Source organism: Dermochelys coriacea, chromosome 9 (assembly GCF_009764565.3).
Source record: "Dermochelys coriacea isolate rDerCor1 chromosome 9, rDerCor1.pri.v4, whole genome shotgun sequence".
NCBI lineage: Eukaryota > Metazoa > Chordata > Testudines > Dermochelyidae > Dermochelys > Dermochelys coriacea.
The window spans coordinates 101,520,147-101,537,695 of NC_050076.1; the positions used below are offsets into that span (position 1 = coordinate 101,520,147).

The 17,549-nt window shown below is 43.3% G+C and overlaps 1 protein-coding gene across 5 annotated transcripts in view; it reads left to right on the top strand.

The window, feature by feature from the left end:
• MBNL3 (muscleblind like splicing regulator 3) overlaps positions 1–17,549 on the top strand; it is a 122,072-nt gene that overhangs the window by 95,121 nt on the left and 9,402 nt on the right. For 3 of the 5 annotated variants that reach the window (XM_043491533.1, XM_043491532.1, XM_038415222.2), the window contains 4 exons: positions 7,067–7,217; positions 9,857–9,892; positions 13,035–13,129; positions 14,670–14,743. In XM_043491533.1, the coding sequence (XP_043347468.1) occupies positions 7,067–7,217; positions 9,857–9,892; positions 13,035–13,129; positions 14,670–14,726 (339 nt within the window). In that variant the 3' untranslated portion in view covers positions 14,727–14,743. The remainder of the gene's footprint in view (positions 1–7,066; positions 7,218–9,856; positions 9,893–13,034; positions 13,130–14,669; positions 14,744–17,549) is intronic. The other 2 variants (XM_038415227.2, XM_038415226.2) reach the window with 1 other exon arrangement.

Sequence of the window (17,549 nt, forward strand, 5' to 3'; positions counted from 1 at the left end):
TGCATCCGATTACGCAGCTGAGGGTATGGTACCATAAGTACATTTCAAAAGGTAGCAAAGCCCAGTTGCAGAGATGAGGTACTGTGTCTGGAGGAGGAGTTATTGCTATTGTGCATTCTTGTATGGATAATTAATATTGAAAAGGGTTCTTCTTTTGCTGATTTAGAAATGCTAATGAATTAAGACTAATTGGCTTTTATGGAGCAACTTTCCCCGCAGATAGCAAGAGGAGGGTACTTTCCATTCATGATGAAACACAATGCAAAAACTGGAAGCAATTATCCTTCAGGCACTAAGCAATATTACATGTGTGCCCTGGATTATATGAATAAAACAGCTGTCCTCTAGTAGAATCCATGGAAGGATGTATATGAGGAACCAATTTATATTACAGTGTTTATCTGCCCTACACAGCTTATTTGTAAAAAGGGAGGGGAATAGCAATTCTTCATTATTATTTTTGTTGTTGAAAGAACAGCTCTACTTCACTCAGATCTTTGGACAGGGAAATGTAAACTCGCGTGTTTTTACTTTTTACTAGTTACCTAGGACACTTACACTAAATTAAAGCCAATGCATGTTTTATTCATGCTGCTGGCTCCTATCATCAAAGTAATTAACTCTATTTGTATGCCATTAACTAGTACCTTTAAAATATTTATTGATTGCTTGTTGTAACACACTTGCTACCAAAACAGTTTCCATTATTCATTCAGTTTTGGAGGTTTGATGTTTTTCTTGTCTGGTGAGGATAATAATTTAAAAAAAAAAGAATGGCTTCTGAGCTTTCATCCAGAATCACATATGATGCAAAGCATCTGAACAAGCTCCTGTCAAGTAGATTGTGGATCCATTCATCTCCTAAAAGCTCAGGAAGATCTGTCTGAAGGGCCCATCCTGCAGGCACTTAATGCACAAGTAATTTTACTCACTTGGGGCCTGATCTCACTCTGCTGAAGTCAGTGGGATTCGGATCAGGCTGTTGGACCCCAATTCAGAAAAGCACTTAAGCATGTGCCAGAGCTCCCTTCCTGAGCAGGCATGCCTTCCTTGCCACGAGCAGTCCCCACTGACTCACGTGTGCTGTGTCGCTGCAGATGCAAGCCCTAAGTCTGGCATGCCAAGCCATATCCTTGAATAAAGCATGAAAAACATGATTTTAAAAAAAACCCAGGTCCACCAACTAATTCTGAAGTAGCTATAGGCTGATACATCGTGAGCCGCAGTGAAATTAGATAGGTCAAATGCTTTCTGTGATCTGTGAGGGGATTGCTTTGACCTTAAAGATTGCCAAGAGAAAACAGCTGACTAATAGTCCGATTAACTGTAGCGAACCCCCCATGTTGTGCATGCCTAGTCTTTTTAATATATTGTATAATGCATTCATTTTTTTTTCTCTTCACCTATCCACAATGTTGCTCTCCTTTTGACGCACCTTTGCTTGCTGTTTTTTGTTGTCGTGCTTGAACCCCCCCTTTGGCCCATTGCCATCATGTGCTCGCTGCCTGCTAATTAAGACTCAGCCAGCTGTCAGATCACTGAAGCGACCCCTCGAGGCAACCTTTGACCTGGTACTTGGACCTTTCACCTTCTTGCTTTGCATGTGACCATCTTAGATTGCATGAATACCTTTTCATTGGTTACTTTGTGTTGCGCCATGAGGAGACTGCCCATCCTGAGCTAAAATGTTACAACGTTCTTTCAGACACGACAGTCCGTGCCAAGACAGTCCGTGCCAAAACAGTGCATTTCTCTGTTTAGGCCTTTGGAAACTATTCGTGATCTGAGCTTTTCTTCAGGAAACCAGATGCATTTCTGGTGTCATTTAGTTATCACGCTGTTTTTAATCTGCCTGTTTTCAAACACCAGCATCTGTGGCATTGTGAAACATGGGGCATAGTAGGATGTCTTTCACATCTCCTTTCTGAAAGGCGTTGGATGTGTCAGAGAACCCTGGGAGTACAATATAGATAGGCTTGGCAGAATTCTGTCATTTTGTTTTTTTATCATTTTGAGGGATAATACTGATGATATTTTTAAGCATTTTTTTCAGTTTTTATTGATTTAAATTTGGACAGTTACACAAAATTATGGGTTTTAAGCTTTTTTTATTGATGTAAATTTTCACAGTTGCAGGAAATTAAGGGGGGGTGGGTTTCAGACAATAGGAAGATCAGAAAATAATTATTTAATGACAGTGGACACTGAGATTCAAAAAAGTTAGTTTTAAAACTGCTAGAACACAAATTTCCAACATCACATGTCACAATTACAAGTCAATAGCCTTAAATCAAACCATAGTACATTCTCAAGAAGCATTTTTCCTACTTCACTCATCTGCAAATTTCATTTGTTCTCAATGGAAATATTTTTTCATCCGTGTGTGTGTGTGTGTGTGTGTGTGTTTACGGTGAAATCACCGCTTACCAACAATTACTGATTAAAAATCCAATCCTTCCAAGCCTAAATATGGAGACACCGTTCAAGCCACTCTTGTCATGTGTCCAGCCGCCTTATCCTTAGAAACCCCAACAGTGAGGGCTTTATTGCCAGTTGTTTCAGGCTGAGGTTTTTTTTGTTTTATGTGGGCTGTATGACAGGATGTTAATTTTTACTAGTGATTTTTTTTTTAATTTATTCAGTCCTGTTGAGATTTTCCAAAAATTTGGGATTTCCATCCTGAAGGAAACAGGAAACTCACTGGTCACTACAATTTTTTGCTAGTAATTACAATCCTGAAAGGGACACACTGAAGAGGACATGGCCCAGATTTAGAACCTGCTCCAAAGCCCATTGACATCCCTGGGAAGATTCCCACCGATTTCCATGGGAGTTGGTTCTGGTCAGTGGCTGATCAGCTCAGTCTAGAGGTTGAGAGATTAACACATTTGTTTAAACCCTCTATTGGGTGAATGTTTTACAATAGAGGTGTAATTTTTAGGGCAAGGACCCTTTAAGACTTCATATTTTTGTTTAAATGGGCAATAGAATTCCCTATATTGAATAACACTCACAATAGCTACTAGGAAATCTTGTTAGGGCACCAGCTTCCATTCACTGCCATCGGAGTTAGATTGCACAAAAAGGAAACAACAAAGGCCTATTGCTGGCTCTTGCTGTAACTGATTTGTGCCAGTCAGCTGGCACAAAGCCAGGATGGCTGGCTATCTGAGAATTCCCTCAGTGGATGTCATGTCCTCCCAAAAACCACCACTCCCAGTCCTGGAGACATGACGGGTGGAAAAGAACTCACATTGACTCTCCCCTCTCCATCCTCAGAAGCAGAACATGGACAGACTAGAGCAGGGGTCTTCAACCTTTTTTCATTTGCGGACTCCTAAAACCTTTTGAATGGAGGTGTGGACCCTATTGGAAATCTTGCACAGGTTGAAAGCCACTGCACTGGAGGATATAGGGTCAGATTTCTAAAGGTATTTGGGTTCCTAAAGATGCAGATAGGGTGCCTTTGTGGATCTGAGTTTTAGGGGCTTTTGAGAATTCCACTTGGCACCTATCTCCATCTCCAGGCACCTAAATATCTTTACAGATCTGGCCTCTAGCCCAAAATGCTTAAGTAACTTTAATGGTCTTCCTACATTGGAATAGCTGAGTTCTTGCTGCCTGCAGCTTGCTGCCTGCTGCTATCCTCGGAACAGCCTGGATTTTGGAACATTTGGTGTTGGATCCTGCACCAAAAAAATAATTTCCTAGGGTAGTGTATAAAAATCATCTGACAAAGAGAGTGCTCAGGTTGCTTCTGATATTTATGGAGTACCCTCCTCAGTCCCTTTGAAATTATTATGTATTATTTGTGTTACTATCTCACGAGGAACTGCAGTCATGGCCAGGAGCCATTGTGCAAACACAGAACAAAAAGACAATCCCTGCCCCAAAGAGATTACTGTCAAAATAAAACTTTGAGTGGCTGGTAAACATCCTGCATGAACAGCATAAGTAAGAGGGGAAATTATTAACCAACACATTGGCCAATTCTGAATCGCATTTGGATGCAGCCACGCGGGCAGCATCCTGTTTTTATCCACTGTCACTCAGCCATTCAGACATAAAGGTTTCTTTTCACACTGCTTTGAGAAATGACTCTCATGTGTGAACGCAGGGATGACTAGCACGCAAATGCAGGTCAGCCCCAATCAGGCCAGGGAGCAGAAACTATCCCATGTCATTTAGGTGACCAGTCACAGAGCACGAATCAATTGACATCCCTGCCTGAGCACGGTCCAGCTCACCATTCACAGGCTGCACATGACCCCCTTGCTGCCCAGTGTGGGTGCTGCAGGGAGTGCCTTGGCTGTTTCAGCAGGTCAGGCTGTTCCCTTGGGAATCAGTGCACGATAGCATGGGAAATGTTCCGCTGGAAGTGGCACTGTTCCCATGAGCTGCTGAAACCCAGGCCCTGACTGTTTGAGGCCATTAAAGATCTCGTCCCGTTTCTCACAAGGTTTAGTCTTGTTTGCCCCAATGTCCTGGCCAGATTTCGGCTCTGCCTCTCCACACACACCGTCTTTTCAATTCAATATGGTATTGCTCTTTACTTCGAGCCAAATCATGGGTCCAGTGGCTTCAACAGCACAGAGAATGCAGGAGCTTTGTAGACTGCCTGGAGAAGCAACACGCATCCTGACAGGAGGACGTTTCCCACCCAAATCCTCCACCTTTCCCCAATCTCTGCCCCGCCTGGTAGCATATATGGTAGTCAGGCTCTTCAGGGAGGTGTCTTCACGGCCTCTTCCCAGCAAACTGACAGCCACCCTTGGAGAGCTGTTATGAAACTGAACAGCCCAAAGGCCATCACCTGGCTGACAGCTCTGAAATGGAAGCAGAGACGGGCACCCAGATGCTATCTCTAACATCTGAACTCTGGGTAGTTCCAGTGTGATACCACATATGCCCTTGTTCAGTAAGGCAGTGAGTCTGTAGTTCTCTGCCAGGCACATGGCAAGCTGCTTCACTGTAATTAGTGACCTCCTGTCTGAGTTTTTGGGGAAATACCTGAAAAAGAAGGTTTTTCCTTTTGGCCATGCTTCATATATGAGCCTACATGGGCCAGATCTTCGGTCGGTGTGAATCAGCATACCTTCTTTCAAGGAAGTGGAGCTACTTCTATTTACACCAGCTGAGGGGCTGGGCTCAAGAATGGAGGAACAGCACATACATACATGTTCTATGTTTATGTAGGATGACCATATATAGTCTTCAGGGAGAAAGTATCTTTATCCCATAATTATCAGTGAAATATGAAATGTTCAGGCTCTGCACCTCTATAAATGAGGCTTCTTTGATAGGTCTCTAAATGTGGATTTAAGTGCTTACCTTTCAGTACCCACATTTGAAAACTTTAACCCACTTACACTTGCTGTCTCCACAACTGACCAGCTAAGTCTAGAGAGATACTCCTTGTCCAAATTCTGCCCTTGGATACATGCAGGCTTCAGTGGGAGTGGTGTGCTTATCTGAGAGCAGTTTTTTCAAGCAGAATTGCTTCTGGTAAATTGATTGCATTAGAACAAAAACCCAAACAAAAATAACCCTGGAAGCACAGGCATAAGGAAGTCACATTTTTCCTGGAGGTAACTGGTTTGACATTTCTCAGATGCGCAGTCTCCTATAGCAGTTTAAAACTTAAGTGAAACCTGTTTTTGTACAGCAACAAACGGTTGGAAGTTTTAATGGATAGAGTCTACTGTATATTTCTGTTCATGCCATTTATAAGCTGCTTTTCTTGTGTCATTTGACAAGTGCTCTGTGTGTAGCCTTAACCCTTTGTCAGCTAAAGCTCTTTTTGCTTCAGAACCTTGACTTGCATTCATTTGAAGAAATAGGAGTGATTGAAACAGATAATCCTATTTGCCAGCCATTGCTTTGCTACATTCCATCAGCCAGGCAGAAACTACCTGATCCTGTATGGCTTCCACTTGCCTGAAATTTCAATGAAGTCAAAGGAAACTTACATGCAGAAGAATTGTAGGGGTAACTGAAAGGCAGCCTTTCCTATCACAATGTGTGTGGAGGGGCGGGGAATGAAATTCTCTCCCTTGGTACAATGAAAAGCTGTAAATCGTTAGCTGTGCTCCTTGTTTCCTAAGAACTTGACTTACAACTGTGTTGTTGAGACACACTTTATGAAGGATGAGTAACTTACCAAAAAAAGCTCCTGAGCTAGGTTAAAGCTTTCTCCCAAGTCTGATCATGAAACAGGTTTGACTGAGTGGAGGTACTGTAATGTGATAGAACAAAAGGAGAAGATTTGCTGCTTAGGAAGACAAACCCCAGCCTTGTCACTTGACATGTTCCATATAAACTGTCAGCAAGAAATATTTATATTCTTAAGAACATAAAAACATAAAGGGCTGATGCTTCTGTCACTTACATTACTGTAAATCAGGTGCAGCTCTGCTGAAGTCAAGGTCATTGCTAGAGGTGTAAAGCTGTTGTAAGTGAAAGGAGAATCAGGCCCAATATTAAGTATTGTTCATCATCTCTAGTAATGAGTAGAAACCCAGGCATATAACTGGTAGATGCTACCACTTTGCCACCCTAATACGAATACAATCTCTATGTAAATATGCTCACACACACACAGGCAGATATTTAAACAAACAACATTAGCGGAGGCAAGCACCTCATTTTTTCTGCTGCGTTGCTGCTTATGCTAATCTTCTCATTCTAAATTGCTGTCTGCTATGTTTCTCTTCCTTGATAGTTTTAAAATACTTGTTGCCTGCAACTGCTTTTTGTTGTGTCCTGCCCGAATGATTTCCTTCTTTTCCCTGTGTGCATAAATCAGTCCGATTGAAAAGCTTCCTTAGCATTCCTAGCGCTCTTATTTTTGGACCCTCTCTTCTTGTCTTTACTAACTGCTTACCTAGTAAACCTGTGACTTTACCTACTACTTTATGTGATTAGCTCTCTTCTGTTTATTGTCTTGCTAAATTGATACAGTTGCAGGAGATTTGCAGGCCAGGCTCCATAATATTTATTGCATGCTTTGTCTAATTTTGTTTTCCCTTTTTTTGCTATTTGTCTTTAACGAATCCCTCATCCACAGGCCCTGCCGCCTGGTGCACTTCAACCTTTACCAAAGAGGCCAGCACTTGAAAAAAACAATGGTGCCACCACAGTCTTTAACCCAAGCGTTTTCCACTACCAACAGGCTCTAGCTAACATGCAGTTGCAACAGCCTACATTTATCCCTACAGGTAAGTTCTCTTGTCACTTTCTCCAATCGTTCTTTCTGATACAAGAAGCGTTCTAGAGATTGAGCTAATGAGTGGATTTGTAATAGACCTTAGCAAAATGTATACAGAACAGCGGTGTGCAGTGTTTCTCTTTTACAAAAGCCACAGAATGTTAATGTTTGTTGTTTGACTATTTCCTTCACCTATTACAATTCAAAGCTTCATACTTTCAAAGGTACCTCCTTGGTCATTCTTTTTGTAATCAAATGAGGACGAATGGCCACATGGTTTTTCTAATTCATACTTCTTGTTACTCTTCTTTATCATTCAGTTGATGAATCCCAAACTGCTTCCTGGACTCTTGGGTAGCACTATCAGGTCACTTTAACGTATTTTGTATCCCTCTCTAGAAAAATGGTGTGTCCCTTTTTAAAACTATCTAATCCATCCAATCTTTGTGATTACAGCTCAGTGACTCTAAATGTTTCAGCTGCCCCAATGTTTAAAGAGGAAATGGCTCATTTTAATACATGTAAATTACATAAATCCTTTCTTAAAGGCATACATTTCCTTCTTGCCAATTTTGTGGCCTAAGCTTTTTAAAACAGTTTAACTCCCAAGCTTTTATTCTGCCTTTAAAGTCACCAGATAAAACTGAAAGATGCAGTTCAGTTATTCATATATAAATAAAGATATTGACTGGGGTATGGGAGGTATAAGACTGTCAACTAGCCAGTTAAGTTGTTGTTCATAGCTGATTTGAGAACATTATTGATGTTAATATTATTTTCCTTGCCAAAGCATCATAGAATTTGCACCTCGGGGTTTTTTTTAACATTGAATGTCTCATTCACCTGCCCAATGATATTTACAGAAATACACAAAAACATCCCTCTGACAACACCTTTTAAATTAATTCATTGTGGGCCTGTGCCTGTCCCAGATGAAGTTGGTGGTAAAACTCCTCAGAGCCAGAGACGGCCCAGTGTGGGAGAGCAATGGGATACGAGATCTGCCTTCCATAGGAAGTTTGTGCTGTCAAGTTATATGATCAAATCTGGATTCCCGAACCTAAACCCTTTTTCATGCATGTTCTGGTTTTTGGCTAATAAAGGAAAGAGGCCGACAACTTTTAGGAATGAGAAGATGGAATATTCACATGTTAAATTCAAAATAATCAGATTTCAGGAATGGATAAGACTTGTTCTTCCAGTTTAGTAGCTTTTTATATTGACAGAGAGCAAGTAGAAAGCATCACTAATTGTATTCTGCAAAGTACTATTTGGGCTGACCTCACAGCAACTCCTTTAGATGCCAAAGGACCTATTCCTTCCACTGGGGTATATGTTTTGTCTGATTCCTGAAGTGCACCTCATCAGACAGCACTGAGAATTTCTTAACAGGCCATGCCACTCAACCTGGCTCCATGTCTCAGCTTCCTGAGACACAGAAACCAAAATCTACATAGCGAGGCATATTAGTGGTGTCAGCACAATAATAACAGCTTTTGCTTCAAACTCTTATGGCCATATCATGCCTTTGACCCATGCAGACTCAACTCCCATTAATGACAATGGAGTCACACATGGGCCTGATGCACAGTAGCGCTATTTGCTGGCACCTGGTAGTATCTGGAGACTTTAGCACTGGTCTGACCAGACCAAATCATCAACCAGAGAATAAGTGTGTTTGGGTTTTTTTTAAAGCAAATCCAGTAAATGCAGATTTCTTTGATGCTCCAAAGAACCGAAGAGTCCACCTTAGCCATCAAAATATTCCCACCCCACACTGCTGCGCTATATGTTGGTTTTCCATAGGGCTGCAGCCTCTCACCCCATCATATGAACATTCATCATCAATGCAGCCCTGCAATTTGGCCTCTGCTTTTATGCGGTCAGCTCCATTCAGACACAACTAGTTTCTGGGTTGGAGGGTGATAGCCAGGCAGACTGTGCCAGCATGAGGCCAGGCAAAATGTTTGCTTCGATTCATTCTTCCTGTGTCAGTTACACAGTAATCAGGTGCACAGTTGATCATTTGGGGTGCTGCACAAGGGAAGTCACTGCATATGTCTGAAATAGCACCACTGTTATGGCTGTATCAAGACCAGACAAACTGCCTCTTTCAGCTTAATATAGAGACTTTAAACAAACACCACCTGCTTGCAGAATAACCTCTTTGCCTGTCCTGCTGTCTTGCCCATCTTACACCAGACAAAGACTTCAGAAGGTGCAATTCTTGCAAGTGAAACACTATTGTCTCTAACATGATCAGTTTGTATATTTGCAAAGTGATGTGTTAATTGTGCTAAAATATCCATTCCTCCCCCCACCCTCCAAAAAAGAAACTGACATGCTTGATATTAAATAATCCAGACTGACCCCAACTCTCATGGTGCAACTCATCACTTAATTCCAAGAAGGGTAGGGGAAATATATTCTCTACCCAAGAATCCAAGAATGATTTTGGTTTGCTGTGATCTTAAAACTGAGTTTAAAATATCTATGTATCAATATGCAGAATCTGTTTTTGCATGTGCTTTAATACTGAATGCTGCAAAGAGAACACCTGCTTTGAGTAAAGTTATTTCTGACACTAACGCTTCACTAATGAAATATCCCTTTTGTTCATCTTTCCACGCTTCACTGCATGGTGTGCAGGGTCAGTACTGTGCATGACACCCACTGCAAGCGTTGGTAGGTTTCTCTACACAAACTTCTCAACTTTCCCTAACCTGAAAGAGACAGCGAGTTACTGTGCGTCCGTGAGAACGTGGGTGGCTGAGTGGTGTGATTGACTATCCAGTCGTCTTGATGGCTCAGATGGTTGTATCCCTTTCATTTCTGTGCAACGCGGTAATTCATGTGACTAACAAAACGATCTGCTTTACGCACAAGTATCTTTGTGGCCTGAATTTGGCCATGCAGTGAACGGAAATGGCCATGGGACGATTCTTGTGGCTTGACGATCAAGCATCCAGCACACTGTAGGTTGGATTTGAGTCCCGCCTCTGAGAATGTTTAATCTCTCGTAACACTGATTTTTTTGGAAAAAATAATATTGTTCTAATCAGAGATGCACTGAGGCCCAGCCCCTCAGCTGCCGTAAATTTGCATGGCTCTGTAAGTCAGCGGAGCTGTTCTGGTTTGCGCCCGCTGGAGATCTGCCTCTTAAATATGCTGCTGAGGAAATTGCCTGTGTGCTGTGCAGATCCCCAAACCCATGTCAAGATAACACTGACTGAACCCCACCTGAGAAGGAAATGCTAAGGACGAACTGCTGTCAATGCTGGAACCAGAGTGTTCAGGCTCAGAATGTCGTGACCCATATACTCACTGTAATTGTGCCTGGTTTATATTAAGAATCAGACATCAATGTGCAAAGCATAAGGGGAGGCTCCTCACTCACCCTCATAGCTGGGTGTAGCAGGGTAAGTTAAGGATGGACTTTCGGCCTTCGCTCTGGGATGGAGCTAGACCAGTAACAGTCCAGTGCTCTCAGACCATACCATTGGGGAGGGGTGGAGCAGTAGTTCTAAAACAAATGCAGACTCTCCAAGGAGCACAGGTTGGGCAGGTGCAGGGGGATCTGAAAGCCTATTAGCAGAAATGAGTTGAGAGCTATTGCTTTTGTTATCAAACCTCTCGACCTGCACAAAGTTCCTTTCCTACCCAGTAGGCCATGACACCCGGTGATGGCCATGACTTTCAGAGCCCTGTACGCCTGCAGGTTGCCAGCCTGTGGAGCCAGGCGCTGGTTCCAGCATTGACTAGCTTCCAGAAGAATTGGGCAACCAGATCCCATGGATGCGATGGGCTCTGCTGCTTCGTGTACTGTTCCAGGCTGAGGCGAGAGCAGTGCAGGGAGAATGCAGACACGCACCCGGCTGGACTGCTTCCGCTTCCGAGCATGAAGGCCTGGTGGAGTGCCCATCTTCTGGGCGCTGGGCCTGATTCTCTTTTCGGAAGATTCCACTGACATCAATGCACTTACCGCCCTCTCAGGCTGCACTGAGAGCAGTATCAGGTCCTGTAACTCGCCCTTGCTCTGCGGAGTAAAGCTGGGAGCCTGATAACGGGGTCCCTATCAGATAGCTGGGGAAGAAAGCATATGGGACATTGCCCTAAAAGAGTGTGTGTACCTTGGTTCATAGCTTTTCCAGTCAGGCTACAGGGAGTGATCAAAGGCCCAGCTTTGGAGTGTGCCCTTCCCGTGCCCTAACGCACACTTCCAGTCACCAAGTGCATCCTGCCCGATGCCCCAGTCATTGGATGCGGGCCCTCCCTGATCCCCATCCCCCAGTTGCCAGGTGTAGGGCCCTCCTCATTCCCCATCCACCCGACACTGGGTGGAGCACCCACCCCAAACCACACCATTAGACCCCAAGACTGTTTATATAACTAGAGCCAGGGCAGTGGACAGATCTCAAGTTCTTCCAGCATCTCCCCCAGGGCTGTGCAGGGAGCCTGTGACACTGTTAGGGTATGACAGAAAATCACATGCACAACCATGGTCTGTATCTGTGTAAGCTGGGCTGCTGGCAGCTAGCGATCCACAGCAGAGAGGCTGGGATCAGGACAGACTGGTGCACGCCATTATCAATGCCTGCCAGCAAGCTCTTAACAGGAATCCCCTTTGCTGAATGTATACTAAACTCACCTGAATATCGCCAAGCCAATGTAGGGCCAGTTGGAATGGGTCTCTCCTCCCCGTCAGGTTCTCTTCTAACTCCCGCTGATGCTAATGGGGCTCTGGCATGAGAAGCAAGGGTTGAGCAGATCTTCATGCTCTTCTCTTTATCGCACATGTTTGCAAGGGCAGTCGTAGCTCGTAAAGTCCCCACCAGTTCCTCAGGAAGCAGCCGTCTCCCTTCCTCTATAAAGTGCTGTCCACTGGAATGCAATCTGCATGTGTTGGCAGTGCTTCCTCTAACTGCTGTGTGATGTAAAAGCAAAGCTTTCTGAGTCTGACAGAAAGATTACAGATCTCTACTGTGTGTCATGGTTGTCTATAGAATTACTGTCCGTTTATCATTTTGCGGGCTGTTTTTGTTGAGGTGGATTGTAAACATTTGCAATTTTTTTTCCCCTCCTCACCCCAAGAGGGAATTGTGCCAAATCCTCTAGAATTGTATAGAAAGAAAACATGGTGAATCTGTACATACAGCGCTCAGGTGGCTAGTCCCTCATTCGCAGTGCCATCCGCTCTGTTCTGTACCCAGGGGAAGGCCCTGTTGTAGAGAGGGGAGAGAACACCTTTAAAAGGATGTTGCAGCTGTTAGCCATGTTACCCAGTGGGATCGTAGCTGTAATATGTGCCATGACGACAATGTCTTGTCGGAAAATTTTCTATGAAGTGCACCATGTACTTTTAATTCATAATTGGGGGCAAACTTTCAAAGCTGGTTGGGACTGGTGCAGTCGCCAAAATGCACCAAAAAAGGAAACTTGCATTCGCTACGTGTCTGGCTACCCACATGCACACAGTGACATGAGTGTTTTGCCAGCACGCCCCGTCCCATCCTCCTTTGGAAATTTGGCCCTTCGAGTCTAATACATCATTGTTCTGCTTATAAATGTACTAAGTGTTGAGAATGTTTTAGTTTTTTCCTTAATTATAATTGTAATTGGCTTTTCCCCTTTTCTCTCGTTTATTTTTTTTCCAACGCTGTCTTGCTTTGCACTGTGATTGCATGCTGCGCCCGGTGTATCCTTCATGACGATGTCACATGGCTTGTTGCTGTGATACCTGCCACGCCCCCAAATCCACCACATGTTGCCATGGTTACATAAATGCTCCACCCTCCCGTATGTCGCTTCCATGGTTCCCTACTGAAAGTGCCCATGATGCACGGTGCTACGCCCACCACTGTGTCTGCAGCAACAACACCTGCCACCAGCGTCCCCTTCGCTGCAACAGCTACAGCCAATCAGGTTTGGCCCTTAAATAGCTTTCTTTCACATGTTCAGAACTAGATGACTCTAAGAGCCCGATCCTAGGAAGTGCTGAGAATCTTCTGCGAGGTACTGAGCCCCTCTAAGTCCGTTTGTGTCCTTGAGGGGCTGAGGGCGTTCGGAACCTCCAACAAGGCACTCTGCCCTGCACAGGATTGGGCCCTTTGAAAGGCAGCATGTATACTTTTGGGATTGGTGAGGGATCCCGGGCTCATTGGGCTGGGTGGTTCTGAAGTAATCGTGGTGATAGCCCAGGGATGGGCGAGCCTTGGAAGGGCCACGGTTCAAATGTAGGTTGGAGAAGCATCCATAAGCCCGGAAGCTTCTCTGAAGTGTCTCCACATTCTACAGACCTCGGGAGTCGTGCAAAACTGGGCTGTAAAACTTGCAAAGAATCTTTCTCATAAGATTGACAGCCGTCCTGCTTTCTGTCCTTACCAGAAATACCACACTGACCATGCTCTCCTGTGGTATTTTGGCATGCCCTGTCCTGGCTCAGGAGTGGAAGTGGAAAAAAAACAAGCTTGGGTTCTAAAATAACAACCTGGGTGAAGGTTCAAGTGTGTTAAAGCAGAAGCAAGTCACCCATCCCTACAGTATTTACACTGTATGTATAGTATGTACTGTTTTGCCAAGGCCATTAATATAAAGGATTTCATGCATGTTTACCTAGCCGTCATTATCTGCAAAACATTGCTCTGAAGATAGTAAACTGAGATGGCTGCTTCTGCACCAGTCCTGAACTGTATATGCAAAATCTTAGGAACGCTTCCTTACATTCAGTAAACCACAACATCTCCCAGGGTAGAGGCCAGGGTAGAGTTTGGAAACAGTAGGTTTTGTTCAATTATAATGTTTGCAATTTTATTTAGTTCATCATCATGCTCAGGTTCAGAACCACTCAAAGGAAAAGCTGATATCGCCTTATTTTACAGGGCACTGCTACCGCTATGATACCACAGTAATTACAGAGGGCAAATCCTGTAAGTTTTCACCAGGCTTCACTTAGACACAAAGCCTTGTGGACTGTAATGGGAGTTTTGCCTGAACAAGGACTGAACTCAGAATTGGCCTGTTGTAAATGCTTGCCTACCTACACTAGCTATAACTATTTTGTTTCTCTGGTTTTTGCTAGTTTTAGTTCTCCTAATAATTATACAGCCACAAAAAGGAAAAACACTAATTCCTATGCAGTGTTAGTATATGGCTATGTGTGCTCTTTGTAAGTGATACCTAAATCTTCCAAGCTGCAGTTTACAGGGCATTTTGCTGTCTTACAGTCTATGGAGTTGGACTCCCAAGTTCAATCACCATGTACGCCACTGGGCATTAATAATGATGTAACTATGTAGTTATTTTTGCTTGTTAAAATAGATAAATGCTGGGATCAATTCATGTTCTCTAAGATACTGCTTCTACAGTGGTTATATGTATTAATTAGTCTTAAATGAGCGCTGAAGAATGACTGGATAGAATGATCTCAAGAAAATGTGTTAATGTGACATCTTTTTTACTGTAGATATCCCAGTTATCAGTAGATGAACTGAGTAGCAGCATGTTTGTTTCACAGATGTAGAAGTTACCAATAGAACAGTAAGTTTCTTTTAACTGTTAATATTTACGGTTGGGTTTTTTATATAAGGGTATTGAATCCTCTAAAAGTGCCACTTGACCCTACTTCTTCTTTATTTCTCTGCATGCAGAACTTGCAGTCAACAGGAATTCCACACCTGAGTCCAGGGCTTATGATAAACAACATTTTTTGTGCAGTCTAAAATCTCTGCTTTAAAGTGTACCAAACCCCTTCTGATATGACTGTTTCATGTACTGGACAGTTCCAAACTACTTAGGAAATTCCACAGTGTAACTCATTCTTATGGCACATGTCCTACTGAGGATAAATAATAATTTGATAGCGAGAGTCAGCTAAAAAGCATTAGCTATGGTTTGCAGTTAGTAGCAGATTTACTCAACTTGAGTAACTAGGACCAGATAGCTGGTGTCAATCGGCATAGCTTCAGTAGTTTGACTTTTATATGGATTCACATCAGCTGAGAACCTGGCACCTAGTGTTCTTCCTTCAGAGATTCTTGTTCACTGTGGTAATTGGCTTGAGGGCTGCAGACAATATACTACTTCCACAACCGTGCAAACCCTGGTGCATTCATAGTCTGCTGTTGCTTTCTGAATGAGAATAGTAGAGTGTGTTGCCCTTTTATTTTTGGATTTGTTTGATATAAATTCACAGTGGAATCAGTGTTGTTTTCAATTTCTTGTTATTTGCATGTGTAGGCTGTTGTTTACATAGGGATTTCATTGTGTTTTTACCACTGAGAGACTAAAGGAAAGAAAGGGGGGGTTCTCTGAGTGAGTGTAATGACGGAAGCCATTTTATTTGCATAAATATGTGGTCCGGCTTTTCCCCAGGATAAAAATGAAAGGGAAATACTTGCATTTAAACTCTGGAAATGGATGTGGAAGGAAGTTGTGTAATTATATCTGAAATAATTGACATGAACCGATCAGGCTGGTTATGCCCTTGATTTCTACTGAGTTCAGTAAACTATTCTGTATATGGAGAGAGTGTTAATCATGTCTGCCTATCCCTGCCAGAATGCCGAGATAGCCTTGTTAGTGACAATTTTCTGCTTTATGTTGTGCATCATTTTTCAGAAACACCAGACTGACTTGACACCTTACGTGTTAAATCATTTCTCTAACATGTGCACAGTAGTGTGTTCTGCCCAATAGCAGTTCATTGGCTTGAAAGAGAAAACCTGACCTCATTCTTGATCTCTTTGGGATACTTTTGAGCCTTTATTTCAGTGTACTTCTTTTCCCCTTTTGACTCATTTTTTGGAGTTCTTAGACTTATACCATCAGTAGTTGAGAACCATTTCCTAAGAGGTGAGGGGAAAACCGTATGATTCAAGTTTTTTCATAAGGGGCCCAGGTACTTGCTGTTCAAACAGAACGTCTGTGACGTTCCCAGGACATAGGAAGTCTCCTATTTGAAACGTTTAGGTTCCTCATTTCAAAAGCAGCCTCTGAAACTCTATGAAGTTTCTCATGCCAAAAGCCCTTGTGGACAAAGAGTTAGATACCTAACCACACTTGCATGCCCAGATGCAGGCCTCGCTCCTGGAAAGCACTTAGTACATGTTTATTCCATCCCTATTCAGCAAAGCACTTACATGCTTGCCCTTGCAGTCCCCCTGCAGCTGGGGAAAGCAAATGGGCTTTGCAGCCTGCCATGGAGGTCGGTGAACAAGGACTGTTTCCTCAGGTGTGTCCCCAGAATAAAGGACTGTCCCATGAACTCTCCTTTCTGGCTCTGGGATGTCACCTCGGGAGTTGAAAGACAGGCCCTGAGTCAGCAAACTCTTAAGCACGTGCATAAATGTAAGTGCTTGAAGGGAGGCACATGCTTGACTGCTTTGCTGAGTCAGGGTTTAAATCAGCATTTTCCAAGCTGCAAAGTGATTCTCCAGAGCTGTGCCCAGTGTGGGGTGACATCGCCATGGAAGGAGGGTAAACAACATAGCAGTGGATTTGAAGGTAGCTCAGTTCTCCAGACATCTGAAGTACCCCCAGAGGCTTCCCCAGCCAGAGGCAAAGATTTTGTCAAAGCTGGCTAACCCAGCTGTAACATTAACTGTTGTGTCTCTGACTTTAAGGGTGGGAATTCCAGAAGCACATAAAGGAGATTTCAGAGTAGCAGCCGTGTTAGTCTGTATTTGCAAAAAGAAAAGGAGTACTTGTGGCACCTTAGAGACTAACAAATTTATTAGAGCATAAGCTTTCATGAGCTCACGAAAGCTTATGCTCTAATAAATTTGTTAGTCTCTAAGGTGCCACAAGTCCTCCTTTTCTTTTTATAAAGGAGATTGGCACTTGGCTACCAGTAAGGTGTGGTCTGAGTGCAGGGCTCCTGGGTTCTACTCTTGTCTCTGATCCTGACTCCTTCTATGGCATGGGTTATGTCACGTGTATCCTGATTTTCAGAGGTGCTGAGCCTCTCCCGTTCCCATTAAAGTCGATGGGAAGTACAGGTGCTCAGCACTTCTGCAAGCCTGGCTGGTATTCTCTCTGCTCCCACTTCCCTGTCTCTGAAATCAGACCAATACTCCCCCCCCCTTCCCATTTCACTAGGGTATTCTGTAGATTAGTATGTCAGCCTTTGCGATGAGCTCTGAGGATGGAAAGCACTAAGTACAGATTAAGGAGGCTACCAAGTGTGTTAGCAATTTCACCCTAAATCAGAAAATTAAGTGAGTAAAACATTGCATCTCTCCAGCACACAGACAGCAAGTTCTTGTGTGCTGCAGTAAGCGTGTCTGCAGATCCCATTAGAAAATGTAAAAACCAGATGAACATGATTTTTGATTTCCTATTTCTC